The 15,493-nt window shown below is 40.4% G+C and overlaps 1 protein-coding gene across 3 annotated transcripts in view; it reads left to right on the top strand.

Moving 5' to 3' along the window:
• FAM171A1 (family with sequence similarity 171 member A1) overlaps positions 1 to 14,708 on the top strand; it is a 141,355-nt gene extending 126,647 nt beyond the window's left edge. For all 3 annotated transcript variants that reach the window (XM_014571731.3, XM_006119484.4, XM_075922445.1), the window contains 3 exons: positions 8,229 to 8,345; positions 11,107 to 11,221; positions 11,860 to 14,708. In XM_014571731.3, the coding sequence (XP_014427217.1) occupies positions 8,229 to 8,345; positions 11,107 to 11,221; positions 11,860 to 13,561 (1,934 nt within the window). In that variant the 3' untranslated portion in view covers positions 13,562 to 14,708. The remainder of the gene's footprint in view (positions 1 to 8,228; positions 8,346 to 11,106; positions 11,222 to 11,859) is intronic.
• The last annotated feature ends 785 nt before the right edge of the window (positions 14,709 to 15,493 follow it).

The following is a 15,493-nucleotide window of genomic DNA, read 5'->3' as shown; positions in this document are numbered from 1 at the left end:
CGGAGCCCCTCCGCGGCGGCGCGGAGGGGCTCCGGAGGGGGGGCAGCCCATGCGCGCCTGGGATGCCCCGCCGCCGGCTTCCCCCGAGGCTTTCAAAGCCGCGGAGGGGCTCCGGCGGGGGGGCAGCCCATGCGCGCCTGGGATGCCCCGCCGCCGGCTTCCCCCGAGGCTTTCAAAGCCGCGGAGGGGCTCCGGCAGGGGGGGTCAGCCCAGGCGCTCCTGGCGGCTTTGCTTCCGGTGCCTCTGGTCTGCTGGGGACCATCTCCAGCAGACCAGGGACACCGGGAGCAAAGGAGGCGGAGGGGCGCTGGGGTATAAGATGAAACCCTATCTTTTAATTAAAAAGATAGGGGGTCGTCTTATACCCCCAGTCGCCCTATACGCCGGAAAATACGGTACCTGACACAGCTAGAGGGTAATGGGAATTGGAGGGTTCTGGTAACTGCAGTTCTGAAGAAAAGAGTTGGCATGCAGCAAACTCTGTAATCTTGGGACCCAGCATCAAGCTGTTTTTCTGTCTGGATCCCTGGGCTGCAAAGGAGGTGAGGGGCGGAGTAGGGGGTGTGGGTGTATGGACTGATTGGGTACCCCACAGCTGGGTTTTTGGAGGCAGAGGTTGTAGGTGTCTAAAACTGGAGAAGCAAAAGTTTGGTTTTTTCCCCCTCAAGATGTGCCCAGACACATCCAGAAATGCCCCCCTCCTCCTCCCCAAAAAAAAGTATTACAGGAAAACAGGAACTTTGTTATCATAGGTGGTTTTGTAGCTCTCTACTCTTGGGGGGGGGGGATCTCTTTTGTTGTCTGTATTGTTAGGGATGTTAAAAGTTGGTTAAGTAGGTAACTATGTAACTGCTGAAAATCTCAGCAGTTACACACTGCAAGATAAAGCTTTATGCTGCAGAACCTACAGTAAAGCCTCCCGGCCTGACTCCAGGGAGGCCACTTCCCTGCCACAGTGACGTCTCCTTGCTCTTGTCCACCCGGCTCCCACAGCAAAGCTGCCTTCCTGGGAGACAGCTGAATGTAACCGACACCATTAACTGATGAGCATAAGCTTATTGGTTAGACAGCTAATCGGTTACACTCTAATATCCTTAAATGTTAGATATACTTGTTGACAGGTATTTTGAAATTAATTACCAAAATAATTGAAAATGGCATGATTATACTGTGCTATGAGAAATAAAGTATCAGAATTTTAAAATATTTTATGCAGAATTATTAATTTTGGGTACATAATTCCCCCAGGAGTAATGCCTACACCTGTGAGTAGGTCAGTTCCCTTTATGGCCATAGTCTGCATTTTTTAATTCATTGACTTCAGTGGGAGTATGCTCTTGCCTTGTGTAATTGTAAGCTTGTGTGCATGCATATGCGCACACAGGCTCTGGAGGGGTGTAGATTGGCTTGTTTCCCTCTGAATCCATCTAGAATAATAGGGTTTGGGGTTTTTTAAAACAAATAATGCAAGTACACCTGCTGTGGTCTAGGACCAGCCAACACTTATGTGAATGATGCCCTTGAAGTCATATGTGAAGACTAGCTAGGAAAGTAGGTGGTGGAGAATCAAGCCCACAGTTTGTACAGGCTAAGTCAGCATGCAGCGTAGTTTCATGTTCTCTGTCTAGCAGAATTTATTGCTGCTGCTCTGTTGAAGTCTTTGTCTGGCCTCTGACATTAAAACAGGGGTCTCCAACCTTTTTAAGCATGAGATCACTTTTTGAATTTAAGTGCAATCCAAGATCTATCTCAAACCCAAATACCCTGGCCCCACCTCCTTTGTGCCCCTTCGCCGAGGCCCCACCTCTGCTCACTCCATCCTCCCTCCCTTCCCCACCCTTCCTCACTTTCACCAGGCTGGGGCAGAGGGTTGGGGTGCAGGCTCTGGTCTTGAATTAAGGGATTTGCAGTGCAAGAGGGGCTCTGACCTGAGCTTGGGACAGGCAGTTGGGGTTCTAAGTACAGGCTCTGGGAGGGCATTTGGATGCAGGGTGCTTGGGGCTAGGGCAGGGGCTTGGGGTACAGGAGGAGGTTCATGACTAGGTTAGGGTTTCAGGATGTGGGCACCAGCTGGGCACTGATTACCTCAGGTGGCTCTTGGATGGTAGTGCAGTGGGGCTAAGGCAGGCTCACCCCTGTCCTGACCTTGCAGCACTCCCAAAAGCAGCCAGGAAACTCTATCCCAAGTCCTGATGTGCCCCCTCTCTGTTCTGGGGAGATAGGGCACAGGGTGTGAGAGGGGACATCTTGATATCAGCACCCCTCCCCTGCCCTGCACAGAAAGCAGAGACGCCTGAGGGGACAGCTCCAAAGCAAAGGGCAGGAGATGTGCAGTAGTCTGTGGGGGCAACTGAAGTGCTGGGCTTGATAACTTCTTGGCCAAACCAGTTAGGATCCCCAGTCAGAGATTCAAATATCTACCAGTAGATCCTGATGGTGACCACTGCATTAAAGTATTCAGTGTTTTGTTTGCCAATGAATTTGTGCTTTCCCCCCAATGTGTAGTTTATATTTAAATATGTATTAAAATATTTAGGTGTGTTTTGCTTGTTAGGTTATTATTTACATTAAGCAAAGCATTTTTAAAAAGTGTGCTGTTTACCTTTAAAGGAGATTATTTTTTATGTATACCGTAACACCTTTATTCAGAGTGAGTGCCATTGACAACTGTGAAATCTTAGCAAGCGAAGAGTTATAAGAAAACTATAACTTCCCCCTAACTGCTTGTTTGAGCCAACAAGCTTTATTCCTGCATCAGCATGTTGGCTCCCTGGAACAGTAGTGGGGAGAAACGACAAAGAGAAATTCCACTGAATAGTAATAGGGGGGAGGGAAGAGAGATGAAGAATTGTCTCTGTATATAGAAATTTTCCATGAAGCACCATCTGGTCTTCATAGATTTAATGCCAATGGTAAATTGGCCCAAACCATATGCTACTCACAAGCTACATAAAACTTACTGTTTCTGCTTAAAAGATGCACATGAGCTGTAGGACCAGTCTTAAAAACTGTCAATTTCTTTTTATCCATCAAATTATTAACTATCTCTGCATACTAGTGCCTAACAAGTGTAGCAATTCATCTACAGTTTAGTCAGGGATGTGGAGGATTTGTGATGGTTGTCTTCTGTTGTTTTGTGAAGGATGGGAGAAAGTTGGTTGCAATGGGAGAAAGTTGGTTTCATAGACCTCACTCAACCAGACAGGAAACATGAGTCTGCCCTCCCTTAAATGTCTTTGTGTCCTTATTCAGGCTGAAAGTCTGGCTGCAGAGAAAGCAAAGGCTACTTGCCCAACATTGATGGGGCAGGAAAAGGGAGGAGCCCTGGCTCCATTGTGCTCCAGCTCCTTATTTGCAGGCCAGAATATGTAGCTCTGCACACTGAAGAGAGTAAGTTGCCTCATGAAAAGAAATGAAGTAATTTATTCCCCATCCCATTCCCATGAAAGAAAGAGGGAGCATGGGGTTGGGATGGGGACTCCTTCTCTGTACTTATCCTAGTCCAGGACAGCTGTGATCAGTGCTCATCCAGGGCAGAGTGAAAAGTTGAAATGAAGAATAGTGAGATTTTTTTTCCTTTGTCTAATATTACAGCTGTCAATTAATCACCGTTAACTCCAGTGATTAATAGTGGAAAATATCATAATGCAACTATATACATTGATGTGTCCTTGCCTGGAATACTGTGTACATTTGTGACTGACTTATCCCAAAACAACAGGAACAATAAACAGTTCCTCAGTCTTTGGCCACCACTTGGGGGAGAAACTCAAATGTATCAAATATCTATTGATGAGCAATGACAGGTAGATATAAAAGATGAGACCTTTAGCCCAGCCTTAGAATAAGGAGGAATACACACTGGGCTTCCCATCAGGTTCTCACCCAAGGCCCTGCAGAACCCATCATTAGCATTGATATGAGGCAGTGTATGTCACTCTGTGAGGATAGAGTGATTGCCATTAAAAATTCAGCGTTTTCCAGCTGTCACCACACGATGGTATCTGATGTACCAAAGCTTTCTCTATATTTAAAATAAAGGTTTAACAATTGTCCAGTAGTTGGTACCTGGTATGCTTCTAAAGCTCTCTGGCCCTCTCGAGGGAGAGGCCTGCTGGTGTTTTGTGTTACACTGACCAGTTTGTATTCTGGAGGATAGCCAACAGTTAGCAAAAACAGGTGGGCGAGTAATGTGGAGGACCAGCAAGAAGGCTGGCTAGCCTTATGCTTTGTACGCCCTTTTGTTTGCTTTCTTTGCAAGTACAGAGCTTCCTTTTGTTGGGAAAATGTGAGCAATCTTGTTCTGCTGGAATGAAAACTGAGCTTTGCTCACAGTGATAAGAGTGTAGCCTCTGTTAGCTTTTTGATTGCTGTGCTCTGCAAGCACATAATTAGCAGAAGAGCTTTTAAAGAGGCATTACAAGGATTCCATTTGTCCCAGAGTAGTGTGAATAAGGCAAGCTGAACACATGTTCCCCCTAGTGAATAACTGCAATAATGACTCCTGCCTTAAATGTGGATTTGGCTGTGGATATCAAATTCCTCATTCCCAATAGTTATCCGGTTATTGGTGTGATGATAGGCTTATGTATAAACTTGATGATCCTGAGTCTCAGAAGTGTTAAGCACTTCTTGTTCCAATGGAATTCAATGAGAACTGCAGGTGCTCAGCACCTAGATTTTTGCAGAGATTGAAACAAGTGGCATTTTAAGGAATTTCTTGAGCAGTCAGCCTAGTGATTTTTGAATCACAAAACTTACATCACACTTTTGGCTGGGTGAATTATATTTTAAAATAAACTCACACCAGAAAGGAGGATGGTACATTCTGCCCTAGTTTTTCTCTCAAACTCTTGAGGACAGAAGCCTGTTCCTCTCTTCCTCTGTAGTCTTACACATTCCCCTTCCTGAAAGCCTCCTTACCTTACCCTTTAATTTGATTCAGAGTAATGATAATTTAATCTATTTATGTTAATGTCCAAATGTCTACCACTGCTATTGTGTAACCTATAAAATACCAAAGATGTTAACCTTGCTACTAGGCAGGAATATACATGTGTCTTTGGGGTGTTGAGACTGTCCATAAAAGAAGCTTATCTTGCACACAGGTCAGGTCTGCACTACAAGGTTAAATTGACCTAAATTATGCCACTCTAGCTAGGTGAATAATATAGCTGGAGTCGATGTAACTTAGGTTGACTTACTGCACTGTCTACGCTAGGGATTGAATAGTGTAGTCAATTAACCGATAAGCAAAAACATATAGGGTTATGTTATAGACTACATGCATTTCTTACCACCACCACCCCCCCCCCCCACTAAATTTTTTAGCAGGCTGGCCAGCAGCCCAGCTCATGCCGGGTCCGGGACCTACCCCCGTTGTGGCTCTGCATTTAAAGTGTATTAGGAGATAGGCTCAATTCCAGTTCACACTGGGTGCGGGAGCTCAGACCCTTGCCCCCAGACAGGGTCTGCTGCCACCCCGCATGGCTGCTTCTTTATCAGAGGCAGTTGCACAGGATGACAAGCAGCTGGTCCACAAGAGGAGCTGATTTTTAAACTGGCTCCCTTTGTGGACTAGCCTGCTCCCCTTGCTGCTGCTGGCCCTGCCCCCTGGGGACTATAGAATAGCCAACTAACTGATAAGAATTCATGAGGTTACTCGACTATTCAATTAACCGATATTTAACATCGCTCGTCTACACCACGCTGGATAAATGGGAGAAATTCTCCCACTGACTTACCTTATGCTTTTCATTCCAGTGGAGTAACAGTAGATGGGAGAGTAATCTGCAGTCAATTTAGTGGGTCTTCACTAGACCTACTAAATCAGTGTTTCCCAAATGATATTCCGTGGAACCCCAGGGTTCTATGAAGCGAAAATAAGTGTTCCGCGAGAAAATTCCATTATAGTAACATTTTATGATTTAACAATTTTTGTGTACACATATAAAGTGATTTTTTTTTAAATATGTACAATTAAATTAAATGTTGATCTCATGACCTTGTTTAGCATTTGTTTATTATTATCCTTACTTATTTGTGGCCTACTTTTTCCACTCCATATATTAGACTTTTAGTAGGGTTTCTGCAAAATTCTTTTGAGTTTAAAAGGTTTCTGTGGCCAAATAAAATTGGGAAACACTGCACTAAAACAACCTACCAATCTTCTGGTAGTGAAGACAAGCCCTCAGACACTCTGCTGTTTTGGTTCCAGTTTTTCAATCTGCCTTTTTAGATGTCCACAGTCTCCAATTACTCTTGTATGCTGTCACTTTTAATAGTACTTGTTCATTTTGCATTTAGCATCATGTCTTTGAAATGTTTTTTTCCAAGCCAAGATGGTTTTGTTATCAAGCCTGATCCTGCAGAGAATGATAGAAAATTGAGGTTTCACCTGTGGGCAGTGTCCTTGATTGTTGTTTCAGTCACAGACAGCAGTCACTCTACTGAAAGTTAATGAAGCAAGGACATTCCCTATGAGATTGTTGGCTATGTTCTCAGCTTCTCATTCAAGGCTGTTGGAGGAACAAAGTTCTGCAACTAGAAAATAACCTGGTAGAAGATCAAAAGGAAAATTGGTAGCTTGGGAGAGCTTGATACATTTTATTCCTTGGACCTAGTAGCAACTACTTTGGTGACCTTGGGCAAATCATTTCAGTCTCTGCCTGCCTATAACAGTACTTCCCTACATCATAGGGGTGTCCTGTATATAAATTCATTGCTATCGATGAGGTGCTCAGATTACAATGTTGATGCTGATGTTGTGTGAAATGACAAATTATTCCTACTGGGTCCTCCCTTACATCATAGACAATACTAATTTCCCCTCTACCTCTACACTCCTCACCAATATTGAATGTGATTTCTAGCTACACATTCAATATTGTGCCAAGTAGGAATATGTTGATGATTTTTATCTGTATGTAACAGTTTATCAAATATTATGTGTCATGAAAAAAAACTTTTACTGTATCAACACAAGCTCTTTGCTGAAACAAAAATTATGGTTTACAAAGATTTGATTATGTAGGAGAAAAATGTATGGTTTCTTTTAAAGATATTGTTTAATATTCATTTTGGATTTCCCTAATTGGTTCATGTAACTAATTTAAACTACAGTAGAAATCATCAGGACCTTGAGGTTAATTTTTGTTATATTACATATAACTAATGAAATCTCCTGAATGTGTTTTACAGTGATATTCAAATTTTCACCTTTCTCCCACCACTACCACTTCTTCCTCTAATTCCGAATTTTATTTGGCCACGGAACCCCTGGGTTCCACAGAACACCATGTGGGAAACACTGTTCTAATTCATAGTGACATCATAAAAAGGGTTTAATTTCAGCCCAGACACACTTATAACCATTTTGGGGAAGAGCTAGTCAGAAAACAATATATAGTTCTCTTGAAAACGTGCTAGGTAACTTCAACAGTTCCACTTCCCCTTTGTTGGAAATATTTATAACTTTCTTTTGAGAATGAGAAGGTATTTATCAGCTGAAGTACATGGGTTAGTGTGTGTGTTAATTTTTGATAGCGGAAGTGTATGAAATACTCCAGTTTTATTTAGGTTTTTTATTTACTGTTCAGTTTGGCACCCACTGGTGGAAGTCAAAGTCGTCCTATAACAATATGAATTTGCATGTGTCTTTTGAAAACCTTATTATTCAGAGAGGCATTGTAAAATTACAGCAAAACTGTCAAATGTTCTATCTGAACTGCAAAGATTTCTTCCTAAGGAATATTAGCTGCACTATAGCTCAAGCAATTTCCTCTACTTGCAATAGCCCTTCAAAAGGCTGAGAACATCCTGTTTCAATTTTTAAATGTACAGTAGTTTGAAGCACAGTAACCCAGTGCCATTCAGGGAGAATGGAGTCAACTCTTCTTAAGCTTCTCATTGAGGTGTAGTACCAGAGTCGAGGGGAGAGCAATAGTTGGTCGATGTATTAAGTCTGTGCTAGATGTGATAAATCAACTTCTGCTGAATGGATCATTTCCAGTTGTTCTGATCCATCCTGAAGACATATCCAGAGATAACTGTCAAAGAAGTAAGTGTTAAAGACCAACAAGTCTGCCATGTCTTTAGAATTGTGTGACTTATAATATTTAATTATAAGTTTTAAGGCAAAGGCTTTTTTACAGTCTTTTCCCCTAGTATATGTACTGATCTCATATTCAAAAAATAAGACTCATTCTTTTGGGTCTTGTGTTTTACAGGGACTTGGTTGAAGAGTAGTTTAGGGCTTGTACAACAGGAAGGAAATCAGCTGACCTGGACATACATTGCCCCACAGTTGGGTTATTGGGTTGCAGCCATGTCTCCTACTAACCCAGGTAAGATTGAATTGAAATGCATTAGAATTTCCAGTAATAAATAATCAAGTAGTCATATATAACACTTATATTTTTCAGGATTTCCTTATCCGAGAGGCCACATGTTGATCAGTCATGGATTATTAAAAAACGAAAAGAGCAAAGGGTTAATATATTTTTGGGTGAGGGGAGGAATTTAGAGACTCTAAATCACTTGCTTTTGAAACTTTATAATAAAGTATTCCTCACTGTGGTGTCACTTGTCACCCCTGTTCAGTAAATTAATGGCTAGTAAGTGAGGTACGTTCTGATATCATTTTTTCTGTAAATTCCAACAATTACTAAAATGTTTTTTATGAAGTTTCTGAAATAGATCCACCTGGAGCTATTACAATCATAATTTAAAGTCTTAATTGTTCTTTTTATAGCTTTTGAAAGCTTGTATTTTGAAATTTTGTCCTGACACCTGTTATAAACTCGTTGACTTCATTGAGCTTGCACCAGGTGTAAACTAGGGTGGAATTTGTCCTTACATAAACAAAATACCAGATTTTCTACTGGTTGACTTCCCTTTGTAGATTGTTATTGGTTGGCATTCAGGAGGCTATTTAAATAACATAGAAATCAATATAAACTATCTGTGATGTATATGTGCACTCTTGTTGAGGCTATTCACAGTGTGGCATGATAGTCCCCTCCCCCCTGCTTTTTTTGTTTGTATTCCCCTGCTTCCAATAAAAACACCGGGCTTCTTTGTTTAAACCAAACAAAACCACCTCCTTGGAGAGGCTTCATTCATTAGGTTTTGATAAGTTCCGAACAGAGGTAGTATGCTAAAAATATTTTGTCCTGACTACACAAACAAGCCAAACTATATATAACATACAAACAAAGCAACCTACTATGTAAGATTAGTTCTCAGCTCTGTCAAAATAGATTCCACCAACCATCCTTAGAATTTGGAGAAAGATTCCTTCTGGCAGCTTTCTTTCCTTAAGCGATTTATTTCAGTTTATGCTACAAAAAAAAAAAAAAAAAATTGAAAGATCCAGCTTGACCCAGGGCTGAACAAGTGTTTAGTTACAGGCATAGACAAGGATAAACTGTGGTTGTGAATTTAAAATAATCTTATAAAAAATTAATTGTACTTTAAAAAATATGGGGCAGATGTTTTGCTTGCATGCCTTTGAATTTAATGGTATGAATTTGGTCTTGTATGTCTAAAATATTTGACCTTATCAGGAGTTTTGATTGACCATATAGCTCTTCCTTTAGGGAAGAGATTCTGCTTGTTCTCAGACTTTCCTTTCTTCTTAAGGCTAGGCCAGCGTTTCTCAGACTTTGTCACAGTGGAACCACTCTTTAAGATTCTCATGGACCATCTCCCCTCCCATTCAAATAACATCATGTAGCAAATAAAACAACAGATTACGTGGATAAGTAACATCAGGAAAGAATGAATGAATTAAAGACAGCGAAAAAAATACAGTGTTGTTGTTGGATTGATTGATTGGTTGATTGGAAACAAGGAGAATCATCACTGTGTTCCCAGCCAGGTCTCCAAGGACCTCTAGCAATGGCTCTTGAAGCACAAAGTGCTTGAAGCACAGTTTAGAAACCTCTAGTTGAGAGCCTTAACATTATTCAAACAGTTTGAGGGGTAGCCATGTTTGTCTGTAACTTTATAAAACTTAAACAAGTGGCCCTGTAGCACCACAGAAACTAAGCAAAAATATAGATATCATGAGCTTTCGTGGGCCAGACCCACTTCCTCAGATCAAATAGTGGAAGAAAATAGTCACAACCATATACCAAAGGATACAATTTTAAAAAAAAATGAACACATATGAAAATTGTATCCTTTGGTATATATGGTTGTGACTATTTTCTTCCACTATTTGATCTGAGGAAGTGGGTCTGGCCCACAAAAGCTCATCATCTAATAAATCATCTTGTTAGTCTTTAAAGTGCTACATTGTCCTGCATTTTGCTTCAGCTACCCCAGACTAACACGGCTACATTTCTATCACTATACCTATATAATTCTGTGAATTCCCATTACCTCTGTCTGAAAACAAAATTTGGCTCTATTTCAAACTTGTGGGAAGGATCTGACAAACCAATGAGATTACACATACATAACTGGGAGTGGAAGTTTAAATGTGTCTCTTTCTCTGCAAGTAAAGGGTTTATCAACAGTTCTTAAAATCTTTTGTTTTCAATGTGCTGTATTTAGCACCTGGCTTTCAAGGGGTGCTTAAACCCACAGTTCCTATTGACTTGAACTGGAGATTTGAGCAACTAGTACCTCTAAAGATGAAGCCCTTAAGGTGCCACATCTGCTATTTACTACAAAGTGATAAAATTGTGGTTGAAAAAAAATCTCAAAATAGACAGGAGAGGAAAAGCAGTAGTTCTGCAGCAGGCACTCCTCTGGCTGAAATGACTACAGCGGCTTCTGCTCTTCATCTGTGGGAGGCTGGGGCACTGTGGTATTACATGGAGCCAAAAAGCAATGCTTAGCATAGCATGCTGTTCTTGCATTCAGGGATTTCCATAGAACAAACTGCTTGGAGTTGTTGGCATCAGAACCATCTGTAATTCTCTCCACATCTTTCTCAGATATGGCATAAACAGACACAGTAGGCAGGGAGCACCTAATGGCAGTTTTGCTCACTTACCTTCTTCTGTGCTGTCAGGATGTTGTCATGACTGACCGTTAACTTGCCTCTCTTTGTTCAAAGGTTGAATTAAGTCTAAACTCTATTTTTTGGCCTTCTAGGTCCCACAGTAATACAGGACATTACCAGCTATCACACAGTGTTCCTTTTGGCAATTCTAGGAGGGATGGCTCTCATACTTGTGGTTTTGCTGTGTCTCCTTGTATATTATTGCAGGTAAAGTGTACCATTTTGTCATTCAGTTTGCATTTAGAATGTAAACATTCCTGTTTTCATGATAGTGAAATTATGTGCCGTTTTCTATTGACAACATTTTACATTTAAAAAAAAAGAAGAATTAAGCAGTTCACTGGACTTAAAAGGAAAGAGGCAATGAGATGTAGTGCTTCCTCACGTGGCTATTTGCATATAGTGCAGGGTGTATTCCCCATGTTAGGAAAGGGGTTGTATGAAGCGTGGCACCAATATAACTTAGTTTTCTGTAGATGATATTTTAGTACTGTAGATCAACGAGAAGATGGGTGTATCTTGAGCCATAACACTCTCTGTTCTGCTGCTCTATGTGAGCAGTTTTCAACAATTCCTATTCTAAATGAAAAGTAAACCTTTGTCAGTGAATACATGCAATTGGGCTATCCTGTTCCAAACACTAACCCAATTTGTTTAAAATTAAGTGCTTGAGGTGTTCCATAATGTTTGCTTAATTCATACTGATTCCTTTTTTATTTAACTTTGCTACTGAAAGTTGAGCTTTAATTATTGCTTAAAAATCCCTTGTTATTTCATGCCTGCTGATCTTATAGATGTACAACAGCCATACACATTTTTCCTTTTTGTCTTATGGCATACTATAGGAGGAAGTGTTTGAAACCACGTCAGCACCATAAGAAACTGCAGCTTTCTACAGCATTGGATGGTTCTAAGAAAGATCAGTCAACCTCTATGTCCCACATCAATTTAATATTTTCCCGAAGGGAGTCCGAATTTCCTGGTGGGAGATCTATTGCCAGCAATGGGCACACTGAAAACTCAGGCGCCAAGGAGTTAATCAGTGCTGTCCATATGGAGATGGTATCTTCTAGTGGAGAAGCAGATTTGCACACTCCTATGCTCAAACATTCATACAGTACCTCACAGGAATTTAGTTCCCGAGAAGAACTGCTTTCTCATAAGGAGAAAGACAAGATCCGAATCTCCTTGGAGAACCTTACACCTAGTGGAACTTTAAGAAAAGACTACCATAAATCAGTGAATACTTTTGCTTCAAAATCAAAGAATTCCATTGAAACATCAGAAGGATATGAGTCCCCTGTCAAAGAAGATTACAGGAGAAGTTACAATGCTATGCTGTCTCAGCCCTTATTTGAAAAACAAGAGAGAGAGATTCAAGCATCCATAAACCATATTTCTTCAGGAAGTAAATATAATATTCAGGAACAAATGTACCCCTCCCCTTCGGCCCCTGAAAAAGAACTGCTAGACTGCAGACCTGCTGAATGTATGATGTCTCGTTCTGTCGATCATCTTGAACGACCTACATCTTTTCCTCGACCAGGCCAGTTGATTTGCTGCAATTCTGTTGACCAAGTTAATGACAGTGTTTACAGAAAAGTATTGCCCACATTGGTCATACCAGGTCATTTCATGAAGTTACCAGGAGAACATTCTTATATAAGCCAATCACTGGTTGCACCAGCTGACCAACAGATTGATATTGAAAGACTTCAAGCTGAGCTTTCTAACCCCCATGCACAGCTTTTTCCACATCCTCAGCAGCAGATACAGCCTCAGCAGTTATCATCACAAGCAATATCTCAGCAACATTTGCAAGATGCAGGTGCAAGTGAATGGAGTCCACAGAATGCTTCTATGTCAGAGTCCATATCCATTCCTGCCTCACTTAATGATGCATCTCTGGCTCAAATGAATAGCGAAGTACAGCTCCTTACAGAAAAAGCTCTGATGGAGCTAGGAGGTGGAAAGCCATTGCCTCATCCTCGGGCATGGTTTGTTTCTCTAGATGGACGTTCAAATGCTCATGTTAGACATTCATACATTGATCTCCAAAGAGCTGGAAGGAATGGAAGCAATGATGCCAGTTTAGATTCTGGTGTTGATATGAATGAACCAAAATCTGCCCGAAGGGGAAGAGGAGATCATTTGCCCCTGCAACATACTCACCAGCCACTGAAGGAGAACCATAAAAAAGAGCCAAAAGTTTCAGAGAGCACAGCTTACACGCAGCTTGTGTATTTGGATGATATGGACCAAAGTGGCAGTGAATGTGGAACAGCAGTTTGCAGCCCTGAGGACAGTACCCTAAGGAGCCTATTGGATGGAGCTAGCAGGAGAAGTGGTGTTCAGTTGCCCAGCCTGCAGGAGGAGACCATAAAAAGAACTGCAGAAACTGCAGATGACCCACTAACTAGTCCTGAACATGGAACATCTGTCCATGATGAAGATGAAGATGATGATGAAGATGACCAAGGAGAAGATAAAAAGAGTCCTTGGCAAAAACGAGAAGAAAGACCATTGATGGCTTTCAATATAAAGTGAGCTATTGCAAATCCACCTTTCTGTGGAGTATGAAATTGCCAAATATTCTTTCTGTGGAAGTACTTAATTGTATGTGGAAGAGAAAAGGAAAATCTGTGGCAGGCAACATTGAAAGAACTTTAAATGCATTACTGTGTAAATGTTAGAAAAGAATTAAATCATTACTCTGAAAAGTGATTTAATGGATGCCTCCAGTGAGACAGCCGTAAGAAGTGTGTGACTGGTATTCCATGTACTTGATGTTAGTCATCAAGGATGTTGAAAATACTGACAAAATTGTTTTGGCAGGTTTATGACCTCAAATCTCTTTTGGATTGGAACAGGTGAAACTTTGTTACATTTTCTTAAGCCAATTTTATCATGATAATGCTACTGAAAGGGTATCTTAAACACAACAATTTGACACTTGGTGTCTAAAGTTATGCATTATCTCAAAGGAAGGCTATGCATTGCTGCTTTTTAATAATATTTTGCTTATACTATGCTTTTTTATTTTTACAAGTTGGTTGTAAACATTTTACGTCTTTATTATAATCTGTTCAGCAATTTGTTTTAATGTAAAACTGCAGGAAACTTGAGTAGCATTCCCTTGATATTGGAGCCTTTCTATGAAACAAAACTGAATTTTGTGTCAGCTGCAAGCCCTCCAGTTCTAGTGTCATTAACTCCAAGTGCCTTTTTTACAGTAACAATGAACAGTCCCTCCTTTTTTCTAATTCCTTTTAATTAACCTATTTGGATTTTATAAATTTCTGAAATTATACCTTTTGTTTTAAACTGCATGCCACCAAGTGTCCCAGTTGTGCAGAGCATTTCTCATTTCAATACAGTGTATTCTCTAGTTATCATGTGTACTGTGGATTCTGTTTAGCTAAGGTAGACTAAAGGACGTTTTAAAGGCCCTGATGAAGCCAAGAAGAAAGTTTAATTGACTGTATATGTGGTTACTTTCCTCTGGAACCTATGAGCTAATCTAGCTTATATTACGTGGACTATGGACCGAGCAAGTGGACTGAATGTGCTTTAAATTTTGGGGAAAAAATTATGTACTATCCAAAAGTGCCAGAAATACTCTTCTGTGCTTTCTCTTTACAGAGCTGCTTGGTTATCCAAAAATTATTATTGAAAATAAACTTGAAAAAATTAACCGTGTGGGGATTTCTCTGTATCAGGAGTCTTCATGTTGTTAAGCAGGCAAAACTATTTTGGGTCATGTTTTGTATTCATTCTATGTGATTCATTTATTTTTTAAAAATCTCTTTATTATTAATTTACCGTTCATTTAGGCCCCTATTCAGGAAAGCATTATTATCTAGAAAAACACTTAAGCGTGTGCTTAAGTCTCATTGAAGGCAATTGAGGTAAAATACTGGCCCTACAGTTAGGCCAGGATTTCATCTTAAGATTTCAGAATGTCCTTAAAGTTAAGTGTGTGCTTAATTGCTTTTCTAAACTGGTCCTAAGGGCCGAGGTAAAGAAAAGAAGATCTATATCCTCCTCTTTTGTGGATTTCTTCCACTAATTCAGTTTATTGTATGTATTTAGTTCAAGCATTTCTAATTGCAGCAACTCTTAGTAGTTATGCATTATGTAATCTCTTGAGGCCTTTAGAAAAACTTTTTTGAATTAAATATTTCACATTGAATGCTTTTGTTGTGATTCAAGCCTGGAGATGAATTATAAAATAACTGTACTAGAAATTGAATATTAAAGGAACTATATTTGTGTGTTATTAATCACATTTCAGGACCCATCTTGCTCTTTTGAAGTTTGTGGGAATCTTGCCACTGACTTCAAAGGATGCAAGATTGGAGCCTATGATGCATATTGTGTGACCAGGTTATCACACTTTTAGGAAATCAGTGGGCATTTATCATTTTTCTAAGGCCACTTTTAACACCTTCATGACTAATTTGACTACCACATAAAACA

Source organism: Pelodiscus sinensis, chromosome 2, assembly GCF_049634645.1.
Source record: "Pelodiscus sinensis isolate JC-2024 chromosome 2, ASM4963464v1, whole genome shotgun sequence".
NCBI lineage: Eukaryota > Metazoa > Chordata > Testudines > Trionychidae > Pelodiscus > Pelodiscus sinensis.
This window is presented reverse-complemented; position numbering and strand designations above follow the sequence as displayed.